At 44.8% G+C, this 16,380-nt stretch overlaps 1 protein-coding gene across 3 annotated transcripts in view; it reads right to left on the reverse strand.

Moving 5' to 3' along the window:
- Window positions 1–1,034: 1,034 nt before the first annotated feature.
- The window catches only part of csrnp3 (cysteine-serine-rich nuclear protein 3), a 349,348-nt gene continuing 334,002 nt past the window's right edge, over window positions 1,035–16,380 (reverse strand). For all 3 annotated transcript variants that reach the window (XM_038789724.1, XM_038789722.1, XM_038789723.1), the window contains 3 exons: window positions 8,205–8,464; window positions 4,419–4,715; window positions 1,035–3,791 (listed from right to left, as the gene is read on the reverse strand). In XM_038789724.1, the coding sequence (XP_038645652.1) occupies window positions 2,694–3,791; window positions 4,419–4,715; window positions 8,205–8,464 (1,655 nt within the window). In that variant the 3' untranslated portion in view covers window positions 1,035–2,693. The remainder of the gene's footprint in view (window positions 3,792–4,418; window positions 4,716–8,204; window positions 8,465–16,380) is intronic.

Here is a 16,380-nt window from a genome sequence, read left to right on the forward strand (position 1 = left end):
ATCGATTTGGACCCCGATTTATAATAACCACAGAGGATCTATTTATAGATGGGAGCTTTCCCAGCTTGAAAGCTTTGGAGGATAAATTTAAATTGCCACCAGGGAATGGTTTTAGGTATTTGCAGGTGCGCGACTTCCTGAGAAAACAGGTGCTGGCCTTTACGCTGCTGCTGCCACGGTGGGATACAGGATAGATTCCAGTCTCTGGGCGGGGGAGGGAAAGGTATTGGATATTTACCAGGAGCTTTCGGAGGCGGAGGAAACTCTGGTGGAGGACCTTAAGGGCAAGTGGGAGGACGAGCTCAGAGAGATAGAGGCGGGTCTATGGGTGGATGCCCTAAGCAGGGTTAATACCTCCTCATCGTGCACCAGGCTTAGCCTGATACAATTTAAGGTAGTCCACCGGGCACACATAACAGCGGCTAGGATGAGCAAGTTTTTCGGGGTAGAGGATAGGTGAGCAAAGTGCACGGGAAGCCCAGCAAATCATGTCCATATGTTTTGGGCATGCCCGAAGCTTAGAAGGTTTTGGCAGGGTTTTGCCAAGGCAATGTCCACGGTGCTAAAAACACGGGTGGTGCCGAGTCCGGAGGTAGCGATCTTTGGAGTGTCGGAAGATCCGGGAGTTCAGGGGGCGAAAGAGGCCGATGTCCTGGCCTTTGCCTCCCTGGTAGCCCAGAGACGGATCTTATTAATGTGGAGGGACTTGAATTCGCCAAGTGTGGAGACCCGGGTTAGTGACATGACTGGGTTTCTCAGTCTTGAGAAAATAAAGTTTGCCTGGGGGGGGGGGATTGGTGTTGTGCGGTTGAGGTGTGTGAAGGTTGGGCTGGGGGGAAATGTTTATTTTACCATGTTGATGTTATTATTTTTGTTACTGTTAGAAAAATTTTCAAAAACCTTAATAAAATATTATTTTAAAAAAATAATTACCATATGATAAATCCATGCATTAGCAGAGTACCTCAGGTAGAATTTATGAATTGTGAGGCTTTGAATTATTATTTTTGAATAAAATCACGCATGGACTTTCTGAACCTTTCACTTTTATGTTTGTTAAATTTGAAATCTGCAATCCAAACATTTATTCACAAATGTTGCTGCTGAATAGGAGCAGAATTTAAAGTAAGATGCATTGTGTGAAATGAACATTCAGCCAGGGAATAATATAGCATGACTTACACCCTCTGATTGCCTTCAAAAGATGCCAGGAAGTATTTAATGGAGCGTTAAAATGAGGTTCTGATGACTAATGACCTTTACTATGACTGCCTGAGTATTATTTCCCTATACGTAAGCACATTCACATCCTAATGGGAATACATGAATTAAAGTAAAGTGTTTTCCTGGAATGCCTTTTCAAAGTCACTAGATTTCGACAGGTTGGAAGGACTGCTTTTGACTATTTCCATCTCACTGAAGTTGAGTCTCTGCACTATTCCATTTTTCAGCTGTTTCATGTAGTTAGAAGATATTGACAAGGGAGGGAAATATTCAATCATAGAGTAGAATATCTAAATACAGAAAATAAATTCAGGTCCTCAAAAGTGTAGGCTGACAAAACATCTAGATTCCTTTTGTAAAGAAATATTGAATTTTAACTGGATAAATGCACAGTACTTATAAAGAGCCCACAACATTTTTTTCCTGTATTAAAGATTTCACTTTAGTCTGCTTGATGGAACGAACATGTATTTCCTTTAGCTATTAGTGGTAACAGAAGTGGATTGTCTTTCCAGCCTCTCCGTTGCTACGCTGTTGATAGTATGGATTTTTTTTTCTACAGTAGGTGTGTTTTTAAAAATATATCCAATGTAGTCAGTAGAGGAATGGATTCCTCATTCATTACAATGGAACTAGCTCAATTGCACATGCTACAGGTCAAAAACACAATAACCTGTTTTAGGATCATTCCTACAGCTGCAAGATACATCCACACAGCTTTTTGTTTTACATCAGCTGTTCTGGCTCCACAACTCTAGAGAGTATTGAATAAAAACACAGTAAAGAAATAACTGCCCACTTATATTAAGCTCAAAGTATCACCTTAATTAGAAATGAAATCTATCTGATTTCAAACAAAATCTTCTGCTGCAAGCCATGGATTGGATCATCAGTTTCCCATGTATATAGCTGCCAACAGGACTATTTAACATGTACTTCACATAATTGCACACTAACTGGCATAAATAAATTCACAGATGAAACAATAAAATTATTTTCATAATTTTCACATGTACAGTACGTAAAGTTATATCCACATTTTGTTGAAAACTGGGACCTTATTCAAATTTTTGAGAATGTGTGATGCACACTAAAAGCCAAGAGCAAAGCTTGTGATATAATTCTTCAATCTGGCTGGCTTGGTATCCATCACGAGTAATGCTTGTCTAACAGTTAAAATGCTTTTGAAGCCATATAAATTATTAATGACTAGGATGGCTTATACCAAATCACGCAATGTCTAATGCAACAATTCATAGCTGTGGATAAAGAATTGTATAAAGTCTGCGTCCGATCATATCCTGCAGTCTTTACACATTGAATGCTAGTGGCATCAACCATCATTACAGACCAGTTGACCTAAAGACGGTGGCTGTTAAAAACATGTAAACTATTTAAGTTATACTCCTTTCCATTCTGAATAACTGGTAAAATGTAGTAAAGAACAAAAATAAGAGTGACTGAGCACACTAAACAAACACAGTTTCCACTACTGAAGTTTTAATAGTCTCTTCTAACAGTCCGTTGCCCTCTGGGAGGATGATGGCATTTTCCAGTACCTGCTTAGGTGTATAAACATCACCATTTGAAGCAGCAACATAGTCATCTTGAACATGGTTATTTAAATAGCTTTGAAGCTCTGCTTGAGAGTGGTTAGGCTGTTGCTCAGCATATAAACTGCTACACTGAGCATTATTTTCATGTGCTGAAGGACAACAAACTATCACAGAAGGTGTCGTTATGGGATAGTGAGCACTGGTGAAGCTTCCCTCTGGTTGGTGTGCATATTCAATATATTGCTCTACAGCTGAGCCATAAGGCACTAAGGAAAGTGCTCCATTATCCTGACCCCCCTCTGTATAGCTTGATGTTAAAGTGGCTTCTACGCAGAAAGGGTCATTGCCACAATCTGTGGTAGCAGTTGTAGTGCTGGTTGTAGCAGTAGTGGTAGCAGCAGCAGTATTACCCTCGATCTGATAATATAGTGTTGAAGAATTAGTGTAATAAGAGGCATCTTCTGGTGGCGTGCTATCATGCGCAGAAGTGCCATCAGCATAGCATAACACAGAAGAAAGGGGAATAGCTTCAGTTTGTGCCACAACAGGGGCAGCCAATGCTTCACTAATGCTTTCAGCTTTGCTGTCTGCCTCTTCATCTGACTCACTGGCTGCCAAGCTCTGAATGCTGGAGTCTGTTATGCCACTGCACAAACTGCTCCCATCGTCATCGTCCTCCTCCTCCTCCTCCTCATCTTCTGCTTGCCAGTCCAGCTCCTCTGCTGACTGAAGGTGCATCACTGCAGTTTCGGGTTCGTTTTCAATGTCAAAGCTGTCTGCCACAGAATATTCGTGGGGCTGCTGGCTTTGTATCAGATGACTAGCATGAGCATTCATGTCTCCTGAGAAACCATTCTCCATCCCAAGCTGCTGTTGATTTTTCTCCAACTCCAGCTTCATTATTGTGTGCAAAAAATGTGTCCGTACTCTAATAGGGTTGAACTCAATCCTGCCTGCAGTATTGCTGCAGCCTTCTTTTGTGCACCCACATGGGAAAGACATGCGGTCCACCTAGGGGAAAATTGCACAGACCGATTATTACACAAACAAATGCACATATTCCAAACCAGGTTCAGATGCAATTAGTGTGGGGTAGCTGATATGTTGAACCACACAGTGTCTAACAGTCACTGTTTTCCTGATTTTATTTACTGGTACAGAACGCCATACTGCACCACCAAATACATATTTAAATGTCATTTGCCGAGCAGTTGTAATTAAAACAGAAGGCTTCAAAGTCAGCATCGGAGAAGAAACAACCGCATGTAGTGTAGAACAAATACAGTCTATTTACTCATCATGATGAAAATATAAAGGTAATTTTAAAAACATGCTGAGGGACTCGCGGTGTCCATTATTTCCAAATTATGTTATTTAATGAAAAGAAGTCCCAACAGTGATTGCACATATTCAAGCCAAAGAACATTGTTAGTACAAGCAACACACTAAAGTACTCGCTCCACTCCCCATGCAGCAAGCTGCAAAATACATTATGATAGGAAGGGAGAGGGAACAACAGTTCATGCGACTTGAATCGCAGTAAAATGTGCAAAGAAACGGGACAGCACTTGATTCAAAATACACATGCAGCGAAATAAAATCTAGGGTTCATGTAAACGACGCAAGTTATCCACTTACCTGGCATTTAATCCCTGCTTGACTACAAGCACAAAGCTCAGGATCACAGTATATTCGGCAATCACAGCCACAATCTTCCCTGGATACACGAATTGCACGGAGCTCATGTTTCTCTTCTCCGTCGATCTTTTTAACCCCAGACGCCCGCAATAATGCCCTTCTCTTTTTGGTTGGCAACGGTTGTAAGAAGAAGTAGTCATCAACTTCTGTATTATCTAGATCAATGTCGTCATCAGAAATATCATCTAACGTGAGTGTATTGGCTTCCTCAGACTCTACTGTACCATTTTTTGTTAGCTGCAAATGAAAAGCAATGATTGACATACAAAGCCAATACTTATTGACAATTCTATTTCAAATGCAGTTATAATATTCTTGAAGAAATGATGTTGCTTAGCAAAAGACTAATGTTTATATTCGATAAAATTGCAGCACCCAGGACCCAGGTTCCATCCGGGCCCCAGGTCATTGTCCGTGTGGAGTTTGCGCATTCTCCCCATGTCTGCGTGGGTTTCACCCCCACAACCCAAAAGATGTGCTGGTTAAGTGGATTGGCCATGCTAAATTGCCTCTTAATTGGAAGAAAAATAATTGGGTACTCTAAATTTTTTTTAAAAATTGAAGGCATTGGCAGGATATTATCGGGGCCCAGTGGCTTGTTAACGAGATCAATTATTTAAGTAAATATCTTGGGCAGGCTGCAATTGTTCAGTGAAATAAATTATGGAGAAAAGTGTTTTAACAGACCACAGCTTTAAGAGTGGAAAGGATATTGGCTAAAAAAAACCCACATGAATAATTTCTATCATGAAGATAGAGTAAACAATGAGGGATATTGTGGCTTCAGAGAGGGTACAATGCAGCTTCACTGGGATGAAGTGACCCAGGGCCGGGATTCGAACTCGAGTCCTCAGCGCCAGTGCTAACCACTGCACCACCTTGCTGTCCCATAAAAATAATAACCCCCTTTGCTCTATAAAACACACTGTGCCCACCCCTGCCCTACTCCCTAAACCCTCTCCGACCAAGACTCTGGAACCGTACCTGACTCTGGAAACATACGCCTGCTTCTTGTGCCTGCTAGCAGTTTCAAAGCGCCCTCTAGTGGCATCTCGGCATTGCTGGCCAACCCTGAAACACCCCAGGGAGGGACTTTCTCCCCAGTGAGGGGTGGATGTCCCATTAACAGCCCATTTGGCCCACCCATTATGTATTGTGGCTGCAGGGCAGGGCTGCCATCCGAGTCAGGCTTCATGCTAACTTTGCCCTCGGGATGGGGTGCGGGGCGGTGTGGGGGAGGGAGACACCTCTTCTGTAAAATTGGAGATCAATATGCATTCACATAATATTGTACTTTGACTCAATTTTGGAAGTCAGCACGCTGTGGAATATTAACATATTATCTCCAGGGGCTGGTTTAGCTCACTGGGCTAAATCGCTGGCTTTTAAAGCAGACCAAGCAGGCCAGCAGCACGGTTCGATTCCCGTACCAGCCTCCCCGGACAGGCGCTGAAATGTGGCGACTAGGGGCTTTTCACAGTAACTTCATTGAAGCCTACTCGTGACAATAAAGCGATTTTCATTTTCATTTCATTCAATAGCAAATACGCAAATTCTCAAAACATGTGCCAAACAAATGAAATCTATTTCTTAAACTACCATCATAACAAGCAGCTGCCATTTCAACAGCAGAGCTTCCAAGCTGTGGGCTACTTTGAATCCTAATAACTACTGTAAGGATGGAAAAAAAAAATCATTGTTGCAGAAATCAAAATCGGCACAACAGAAAGCCTCAAGTCTCTGGGGCTTCACTGCATCGTAAATTTTAATTATTGTATTTATAATCCATGATGTAGTGTCTTTATTCAGTCTCATTTTTTCATAATTTCCTCCCAGGCAGACTCCTGCTACTTAATACCCAGAACTAGAACAAATGGCTTCTGACACTTGTTATATTAGTTTGAAGAGCAGGTAGAGAAAATTCAACAAGTGCATGTTCTCTGCAATCGCTTTTCTATGGACCTAATATTTTTGGACATTTGACAGTAAGAAAAGCATAAAATTATACTATACTACAGTTGCATTGGAGCAGATTCAAGAAGCAATACCGCTAAAAAAAATTGCAGTCAGATCAATGCAAATTCATTTTAATTTCAATAGCACTGTGATTACTCAATGGTCTGTGCAAAACTGACTGAACAGCTGGGACCCTACTGTGAGCACAATGTGGTGTTTTCAATTCAGTGAATTGATGTGGCAGATATTTTATACAAATTGACCTAATTAGTTGTTTGCTAAACTAATTCCAATGCTTACCATTAAGAGTAAAGGACATTAGTCAACCAGTTGAGTTTTATAATAATCAAGCAGCTTTGTGGCTATTTTATTTTCCTGGTGATGGTGCACTAATTTACAAAGTTTGCCAAACTCAGTTTGCATGGTTGTGTCAAAACTCATCTTATTGTCATTTGAATGCTGTCCGTTTACTCTGGTTTTTCTGTCTCCAAAAATATTGCTTATAAAGACAGTCAACTTAACGCAAAGACACTCTGGCACTTTTAACTTTTCAAATTGCTGTTGAAAATTTCAACAGTTAACAGTTTGAAGGCATTCTGACTGGATGCATCGCTGTGGCTGCTATATTTAGATTTAATTTGGTGAAACCTAGGCAAGTGACATTTAAAGACATTTAAATTCATGGATCCCCAGCGAGAGCAACAACAGTTCCATGGATTTACACTCGCCAATATCCAAAGACCTCAATTCATTCAGAAATCCAGAGGTCAGCTAATTTCAATAGTACTCTGGAGAAAGAGTTTGGAGTTCTATCCGCAAGGGGTAGCATACCACGGGCTGATTAAACAGTTGCACAAGCTCTTGGACGAGACTTGCAGCACAAGGGAAAAACCAAGCATGTAACTTTTTTCAGAGACTGTTGCGGAAGCTCTACATCTTCACGTTAGAGAACAGAGACATGCTATGTTTTTGGATATTAAGAAAGAAGCAATCACGCGCAGCAATATGAGGCATTTGCAATGAAATGGCTGGGAATGTGACCTCCAGAAGCCTCAAGGCCCTCTTGCATTGATGTAACTAGTTTATTGACCTTATTGAGTCAGTGGAATATTTTCAGGTGAATAACAGGTCATATAACTGAATCCCTGCATGTTATAAATCTTCACTAAAGTAGTAAGACTCACCATTGCAAGTTAGATGCACATTTGGGAGGGAAAAGAAGTCTTCACACGTTTTGCATATTGCATGAATTCGGAATTTGGGGCCACTGATTCATGTTTAATATAAAAGATTTGGAACATAGAAGTAGTAACTCATGTCGTGAGTTGCGAGGCTATGGCATTAACTTCCAGAGTTAGTGCTTGAGGCAGAAACCATGGTGGGAACTTGCGCCAATCTTCTCCCATTTCCTCACCATATAGTCTGAAAGAAAGTCTATTTGCATCTTCCAGCTCATTAGAATTTACACCATGGTATTTTCAATGGAACATGGCATACATCAGCCTTCTCAAAAATACCCACCATGCATATTTGCAATTGCTGACATGGATCCTTCACCAACCCAGGAATTTTAGGGGTTACTGGATTAGCTTTACTAATCAGAATCAAAATTTAAATTCATCAAGACACCGCTCTGGACAAACTTGCAAATGAGTCCCTGGAATATTTTAAATATTACCTCCACATACTGTGGTCTGAATTAAGGCTGTACTCACCATGTGAGCTATAAAGGTTTCCAAGTATGGATAATGGAGTGTAGAGTCATTTTACCTTCAATTTCAGTGAGTTGAGCTTTTCCTCCTTCAGGTGCTCTTTCAGCATCTCTCCATGGAGTCTCTCCTGCTCCAAGGCAAATTCCCCAAGTGTGTACTGTCGTACACATTTGTGCCGATTGGTCATACCCAGTGTGCTGCCACCCTGGCTGGGGACACTAGTGAAGCCCTGTCTCCGTGTGAAGTAATAGACAGTCACATAGTCAAAGCGAACATTCTTTGTCCTCATCCGCTTCTCCCTTTTCAGGATTGATGATGCTGTGGGTATAAAAAGATACCAACATATGAATCAGGAAGTCAAAACATTTAAAATAAGGATATTTACAGGGTAAAGGCTGAATTGCACTGTGGGGGTGGGTCTGATTTGCGCTGCTGGAGTGGGCTGCATTGCTTTGCGGGGGTGGGGGTTTGCCACAGGACCTCGCTATCAGGCCACCCGCTCAAAATGCCGACCTGATTGCAAAAATTTGTATGGCTAAGGGCTTGGAATTGCTTCCTGATTTGTGTTTCCAACATGAACGCAAATCTAGTGCAATTCAGCTCCAGCGGGAGAACATAGGGTGGGATTCTCTGATCCTGAGGCTAAGTATTGACGCCGTTGTAAATGCCGTTGCGTTTCTCGACGGAGTCAACATGCCCTCAGGAGCAGCAATTCTGACCCCTACAGGAGGCTAGCACGGCACTGGAGCGGCCCACGCCGCTCCAGCTGCCGATCCCGGCGTCAGATGGGTGCCGCGGGTCTGCGCATGTGCAGTGGGACTGGCGCCAAGGCGCGCATGTGCAGTGGCTCCTTTCTCCACGCTGGCCCCGACGCAACATGGCGTAGGGCTACAGGGGCCGACGCGGAAGAAAAGAGGCCCCCAGCAGAGAGGCCGGCCCGCCGATCGGTAGGCCCTGATTGCGGGCCAGGCCACAGCGGAGGCTCCCCCACCCCCCGGGTCGGACACCCCCTCCTCCCACACCCGGCCGCCCCTGGATGCATGCACGCCGAGGTCCCGCCGGGTAAAATCACACGCGGACGACGCTGGCGGGACTTGGATTTTTTGTGCAGCCGCTCGGTCCATCCCAGCCCGTGCCAGGCTGGAGAATCGCCGGGGGGGGGGGGAGCGGCTACTGGTAGGCGGCAATGGCGCCGATTCCGCGGAGAGTCGGCTGACCGGCGTCAGGGCGGCGTCGCGCGATTCGTACCCGCCCAGCGATTCTCCGGCCCGGCCTGGGCTGAGAGAATCCCACCCATAGTCTCCCAAACAATGGTGAATCCTGCACGATTACTAACCAAATATTAGGGATTGTGCATTTCTGTATGCTTGAAGGGCAGATCCACAATTGCTGCAGAAATGAGCATTGAATTTGGATCAGTAAGGCACTATTACTTTCCTGTGCATAAAATTCTGTGTGTTTCTATTTATAATGAGCTGAAATGGTTGTATCCATTTCTTGTGTGAGCCTCATTAAGGCTTCAGATTTTCTGTGAAAATATTCAAATCAACCCCTCGTACTGTTCAGTGGCACTTGTGTGTCAGATTTGCTCTTTTATGCCTGGCATACCTTTCTTCTAATACCTGTGATGAAAGTTCCATGGATGCAGAAGTTCTTAAACAGTCTTTGTTTTGTAATGTTTACGGTAGCTCTGGTAGGCAATGCTTTTGTGGAACATTTTTTCCTGTATTTTAGTTGAAACATGTTTACTCAAGCCAGAAGAGCCTGACTCGAACTGTTCCTTTCTTTACAGATGCTGTCAGATCTGTTGAGTTTCTCCAACACTTTGTTTTTACTTCCTTTTTGATGTGTCTTACAAAGAGTAATTCATGGGTTACAGAATGTAAGGAAGCATGGCAGGGAGATTGGCAGGCCCCCATCATTCTGTAGGTATTAGCACACCTAATTACTAGTAAATTATAGAACAATGGCTGCGTAATGTTTGGATTAGATCCCATGTTATATGATAGCTTGTGAATGGAGTTGTATAACAATAGAGAATCTGGAAGATTTCATTTTGGGGAAAGAGTTAACAAGCAATGTTTTCTTGGAAACTAGAAAGCAGCTAAAAACATGTCAATAAAGTTTGTGTTGTGATTTCTCTTGCACTGAGGCCATCTTGATATGTATCCATGATGCCTTTGTGGTTCTGTAAAGGCACAATCAGTGATAGAGCAACACAGTAAATATGTTTTTTACATTCAGCAATTATTTTAACTGAATAAAGTCTGCGAGTTATTTTTCTCACTGTTAAATCTCATTTGCCATTATGCATGAAATATTCTGAGCTCTGCTCCACTTTTTGTGATCTTGCACTGAGCATGGACAGAAAAAATTTAGACAGTATACTATGGACATGATTTAGCTGACAAATGTTAAAGACCGCTTTTGGACATGTTTAGCAGGGTGTTTCTTGACTAGAGAGCTGTTCGCAAATTGGGGGCACCCGTCCTGATCTCTTCCCCCCCCACCCCCGCAACCCCCCTCCCCACTTCTACCTGCCCCCTCACCCCCCCCCCCCCCCCCCAACCTTATCAAGGTGACCTGTGGTCAGCCCAGCGCGGAGCCTGATTTGGGGCTCTCGCGTGCAATTCACCCTTCCTCCCAGATCCGTGTCAGGCACAATGGGGTCGCTGAATCGTGCCTATGTTTTTTTCATAAACATTTGACTGTGACCTGTGCCAGTGCAACGTATCCCATGAAAACTTGTCTTAGAACATAGAACATAGAACGATACAGCGCAGTACAGGCCCTTCGGCCCTCAATGTTACACCGACATGGAAAAAAAAAAACTAAAGTCCATCTAACCTACACTATGCCCTTATCATCCATATGCTTATCCAATAAACTTTTAAATGCCCTCAATGTTGGCGAGTTCACTACTGTTGCAGGTAGGGCATTCCACGGCCTCACCACTCTTTGCGTAAAAAACCCACCTCTGACCTCTGTCCTATATCTATTACCCCTCAATTTAAGGCTATGTCCCCTCATGCTAGCCACCCCCATCCGCGGGAGAAGGCTCTCGCTGTCCACCCTATCTAACCCTCTGATCATTTTGTATGCCTCTATTAAGTCACCTCTTAACCTTCTTCTCTCTAACGAAAACAACCTCAAGTCCATCAGCCTTTCCTCATAAGATTTTCCCTCCATACCAGGCAACATCCTGGTAAATCTCCTCTGCACCCGTTCCAAAGCTTCCACGTCCTTCCTATAATGAGGCGACCAGAACTGTACGCAATACTCCAAATGCGGCCGTACTAGAGTTTTGTACAACTGCAACATGACCTCATGGCTCCGGAACTCAATCCCTCTACCAATAAAGGCCAACACACCGTAGGCCTTCTTCACAACCCTCTCAACCTGGGTGGCAACTTTCAGGGATCTATGTACATGGACACCGAGATCCCTCTGCTCATCCACACTACCAAGAATTTTACCATTAGCCAAATATTCCGCATTCCTGTTATTCTTTCCAAAGTGAATCACCTCACACTTCTCCGCATTAAACTTCATTTGCCTTTGCCACCTCTCAGCCCAGTTCTGCAGCTTATCTATGTCCCTCTGTAACCTGCAACATCCTTCCGCACTGTCTACAACTCCACCGACTTTAGTGTCGTCTGCAAATTTACTCACCCATCCTTCTGCGCCCTCCTCTAGGTCATTTATAAAAATGACAAACAGCAACGTCCCCAGAACAGATCCTTGTGGTACGCCACTCGTAACTGAACTCCATTCTGAACATTTCCCATCAACTACCACTCTCTGTCTTCTTTCAACTAGCCAATTTCTGATCCACATCTCTAAATCACCCTCAATCCCCAGCCTCCGTATTTTCTGCAATAGCCGACCGTGGGGAACCTTATCAAACGCTTTACTGAAATCCATATACACCACATCAACTGCTCTACCCTCGTCTACCTGTTCAGTCACCTTCTCAGAGAACTCGATAAGGTTTGTGAGGCATGACCTACCCTTCACAAAACCATGCTGACTATCCCTAATCATATTATTCCTATCTAGATGATTATAAATCGTATCTTTTATAATCCTCTCCAAGACTTTACCCACCACAGACGTTAGGCTCACCGGCCTATAGTTACCGGGGTTATCTCTACTCCCCTTCTTGAACAAAGGGACCACATTTGCTATCCTCCAGTCCTCTGGCACTATTCCTGTAGCCAATGATGACCTAAAAATCAAAGCCAAAGGCTCAGCAATCTCTTCCCTGGCTTCCCAGAGAATCCTAGGATAAATCCCATCCGGCCCCGGGGACTTATCTATTTTCACCTTGTCCAGAATTGCCAACACTTCTTCCCTACGCACCTCAATGCCATCTATTCTAATAGCCTGGGTCTCAGCATTCTCCTCCACAATATTATCTTTTTCTTGAGTGAATACTGACGAAAAGTATTCATTTAGTATCTCGCTTATCTCCTCAGCCTCCACACACAACTTCCCACCACTGTCCTTGACTGGCCCTACTCTTACCCTAGTCATTCTTTTATTCCTGACATACCTATAGAAAGCTTTTGGGTTTTCCTTGATCCTACCTGCCAAAGACTTCTCATGTCCCCTCCTTGCTCGTCTCAGCTCTCTCTTTAGATCCTTCCTCGCTTCCTTGTAACTATCAAGCGCCCCAACTGAAACTTCATGCCTCATCTTCACATAGGCCTCCTTCTTCCTCTTAACAAGAGATTCCACTTCTTTGGTAAACCACGGTTCCCTCGCTCGACCCCTTCCTCCCTGCCTGACTGGTACGTACTTATCAAGAACATGCAATAGCTGTTCCTTGAACAAGCTCCACATATCCAGTGTGCCCAACCCTTGCAGCCTACTTCTCCAACCAACACATCCTAAGTCATGTCTAATGGCATCATAATTGCCCTTCCCCCAGCTATAACTCTTGCCTTGCGGGGTATACTTATCCCTTTCCATCACTAACGTAAAGGTCACCGAATTGTGGTCACTGTTTTCAAAGTGCTCACCTACCTCCAGATCTAACACCTGGCCTGGTTCATTACCCAAAACCAAATCCAATGTGGCCTTGCCTCTTGTTGGCCTGTCAACATATTGTGTCAGGAAACCCTCCTGCACACATTGTACAAAGAACGACCCATCTAATGTACTCGAACTATATCTTTTCCAGTCAATATTTGGAAAGTTAAAGTCTCCCATAACAACTACCCTGTTACTTTCGCTCTTTTCCAGAATAATCTTCTATGTCACGGAGTCACAATTGTACTAACAGAGATTGGTAAAGTAAAAAAAAATGCAAATTAAAAATCTAAACAAATAGAATAATCTCCTGCTCTTCTTCCATTTTTATTTAAGTTGGTTGTAGGAACTGCGTTCTGTGGCAACAGGGGCAACAGATGCACTACCCCGTCTGTCGACTGACCTGACTCAAAGATTGGGTGGGTGGTATCAAGAGATGAACTAATTGGGTTAAGGAAGCATGGAGCTAATTTTAACCTGTGGCAATTTTGGAAATGAGATGATGCTGAATTGGCCACCTGCTTATACACTGGTGCCAATTTTTGTTCCACAATGGAAGCTTATACATAACTTAGGTTATGGTGCAGCACAATGTAGTATATGGGCGAGATTCTCCGCAAATGCGGAGAGTCGTAAAGGCTGCCTTGAAACTGGCCGTGTTTCACGGCAGCCTTCACGACCCTTCCCGGGACCCGATTCTCCCCCCCCCCCCCCCCATCGGGGCTAGGAGCGGGACCCCGGGAATCACGGCATCGCGGCCTTAACGACCACCGTTAAGGCCGCGCGCCAAGATGACGCACGGCCGGCTCCAACCCGCACATGCGCGGGTGACGTCATCACGCCATTGACGGAACCCGCGCATGCGCGGTTCCGCATTTCTCCACCGCCGCCCAACAAGATGTGGCGGCTTGATCTTGTCGGGCAGCGGAGGGGAAATAGTGCGTCCCTTTTGGACGCAGGCCCGACGATCGGTGGGCACCGATCGCGAGCCTGTCCCCTCCTGAGCACAACGGTGGTGCTCCCGCCCCAAACTGGCCTCTGGATGCCCCAAACGGGCATCCAGCGGCCGTTTTTACGACGGCAGCAAGCAGGTGTGTTTGCTGCCGAGAAAAAACGGGCGTAAAGGCCCGGCCGCTCGGCCACGGAGAATCGCCGCTCGCCGTAAAAAACGGCGAGCGGCGATTCGTGACGTGGGGCGGGTGTGGGAGAATAGCGGGAGGGCGTGAAAAATGTCAGGAGGCCCTCCCGCTATTCTCCCAACCGGCGTGGGGGGGCGGAGAATCACGCCCTATGTTCTTGATATAAAACTGCTGGTGCAAACCTTCATTCTCAATCAGTCATATATAACCCTCACAGAACACAACTTTTAAAACCAATCTTTCTGCCTGTTTATATTCAAAGAAATTTTAACATATTGCATATTGACCAGACTTGCGGTCGAAGTTCAACTCTTTGTATCCATAAGCTGAAGTTCTTTAAGTGCAAATCCAATTTAGAATAATTTAATTATTTAAAAAATCAATATGGGACAGATGATGGGGCTCATTGAATCATAGAATTTACAGTGCAGAAGGAGGACATTCAGCCCATCGAGTCTGCACCGACCCTTGGAAACAGCACCCTACTTAACAGCACCCAGCACCTCCACTCTATCCCCATAACCCAGTAACCCACCCTGAACGTTTGGACTCTTAAAGGGGATGGGGAGGAGGCGATACCAGAGATTGGCAGCTCATTTGCTCAGCAGTGTCACTGGCAAGGCAGTGGCTATTGCCAGAATGACACAGGTTTGAGGAGCGACGCAGGGCACCTTTAAGTAATGACATGAGGTGTTTTGTGGGCTGTGGGTCCGGGAAACGGGTCTATAATTCCCCATTTTCTCTCCCCCTCCTTTCTTATAAAATAGGGTTACATTAGCTACCTTCCAATCCGTTGGAACTCTTCCAGAGTCTATAAAATGCTGGAAAATGATCACCAATGCGTCCATTATTTCTAGGGCCACTTCCTTAAGTTGTCTGGGATATAGAGCATCAGGCCCTGGGGACTTATTGATTTTAATCCCATCAAAATCCCCAATACAATATACTGACTGATAAGGATTTCATTCAGTTCTTCCTTCATGCTAGACCCTCTGTCCCCTGGTATAACTGGAAGGTTATTTATGTCTTCCTGAGTTAAGACAGATCCAAAATATTTGTTCAACTGGTCTGCCATCTCTTTTTTTTTTTTTTTTTTTAATTTTTTTTTATTGGCATTTTTTGCAGAAAATATAACAAAAAGTATAGCAAAAAGCAGTAATATGCAACTAACAGCCCCATAACACCCACGATTCCCCCCATACCGTAACATCACATGTATCACATTCCCCCACCCCCCCCCCAAACAAGAGAACTTAACCATAAATTAAAATTAGATAAATCAAATTTAAATAAAATAAGCTAACATAATCAACGCCCCCCCCCCCCCCCCCCCCACCCCCCCGGGTTGCTGCTGCTACTGTCCCAGTACCCTATCGTTGAGCCAGAAAGTCGAGGAAAGGTTGCCACCGTTTAAAGAACCCTTGCACCGATCCTCTCAGGGCGAATTTAACCTTCTCAAGCTTAATAAAGCCCGCCATGTCATTGATCCAGGTTTCCACGCTTGGGGGCCTCGCGTCCTTCCACTGTAGCAAAATCCTTCGCCGGGCTACTAGGGACGCAAAGGCCAGCACACCGGCCTCTTTCGCCTCCTGCACTCCCGGCTCTACCCCAACCCCAAAGATCGCGAGTCCCCATCCTGGCTTGACCCTGGATCCCACCACCCTTGACACCGTCCTCGCCACCCCCTTCCAGAACTCCTCCAATGCCGGGCATGCCCAGAACATATGGGCATGGTTCGCTGGACTCCCCGAGCACCTGGCACACCTATCTTCACCCCCAAAGAACCTATTCATCCTCGTCCCAGTCATGTGGGCCCTATGCAGCACCTTGAATTGGATGAGGCTAAGCCGCGCACACGAGGAGGAAGAATTTACCCTCTCCAGGGCATCAGCCCATGTCCCGTCTTCGATCTGTTCCCCCAGTTCCCCCTCCCACTTCGTTTTCAGCTCCTCTACTGACGCCTCTTCCTTCTCCTGCATAAGCTTGTAGATATCGGATATCTTCCCCTCCCCGACCCAGACCCCCGAGAGCACCCTGTCACTCACCCCCTTCGCGGGGAGC

This window comes from Scyliorhinus canicula, chromosome 2, assembly GCF_902713615.1.
Source record: "Scyliorhinus canicula chromosome 2, sScyCan1.1, whole genome shotgun sequence".
In the NCBI taxonomy this organism is placed as follows: domain Eukaryota; kingdom Metazoa; phylum Chordata; class Chondrichthyes; order Carcharhiniformes; family Scyliorhinidae; genus Scyliorhinus; species Scyliorhinus canicula.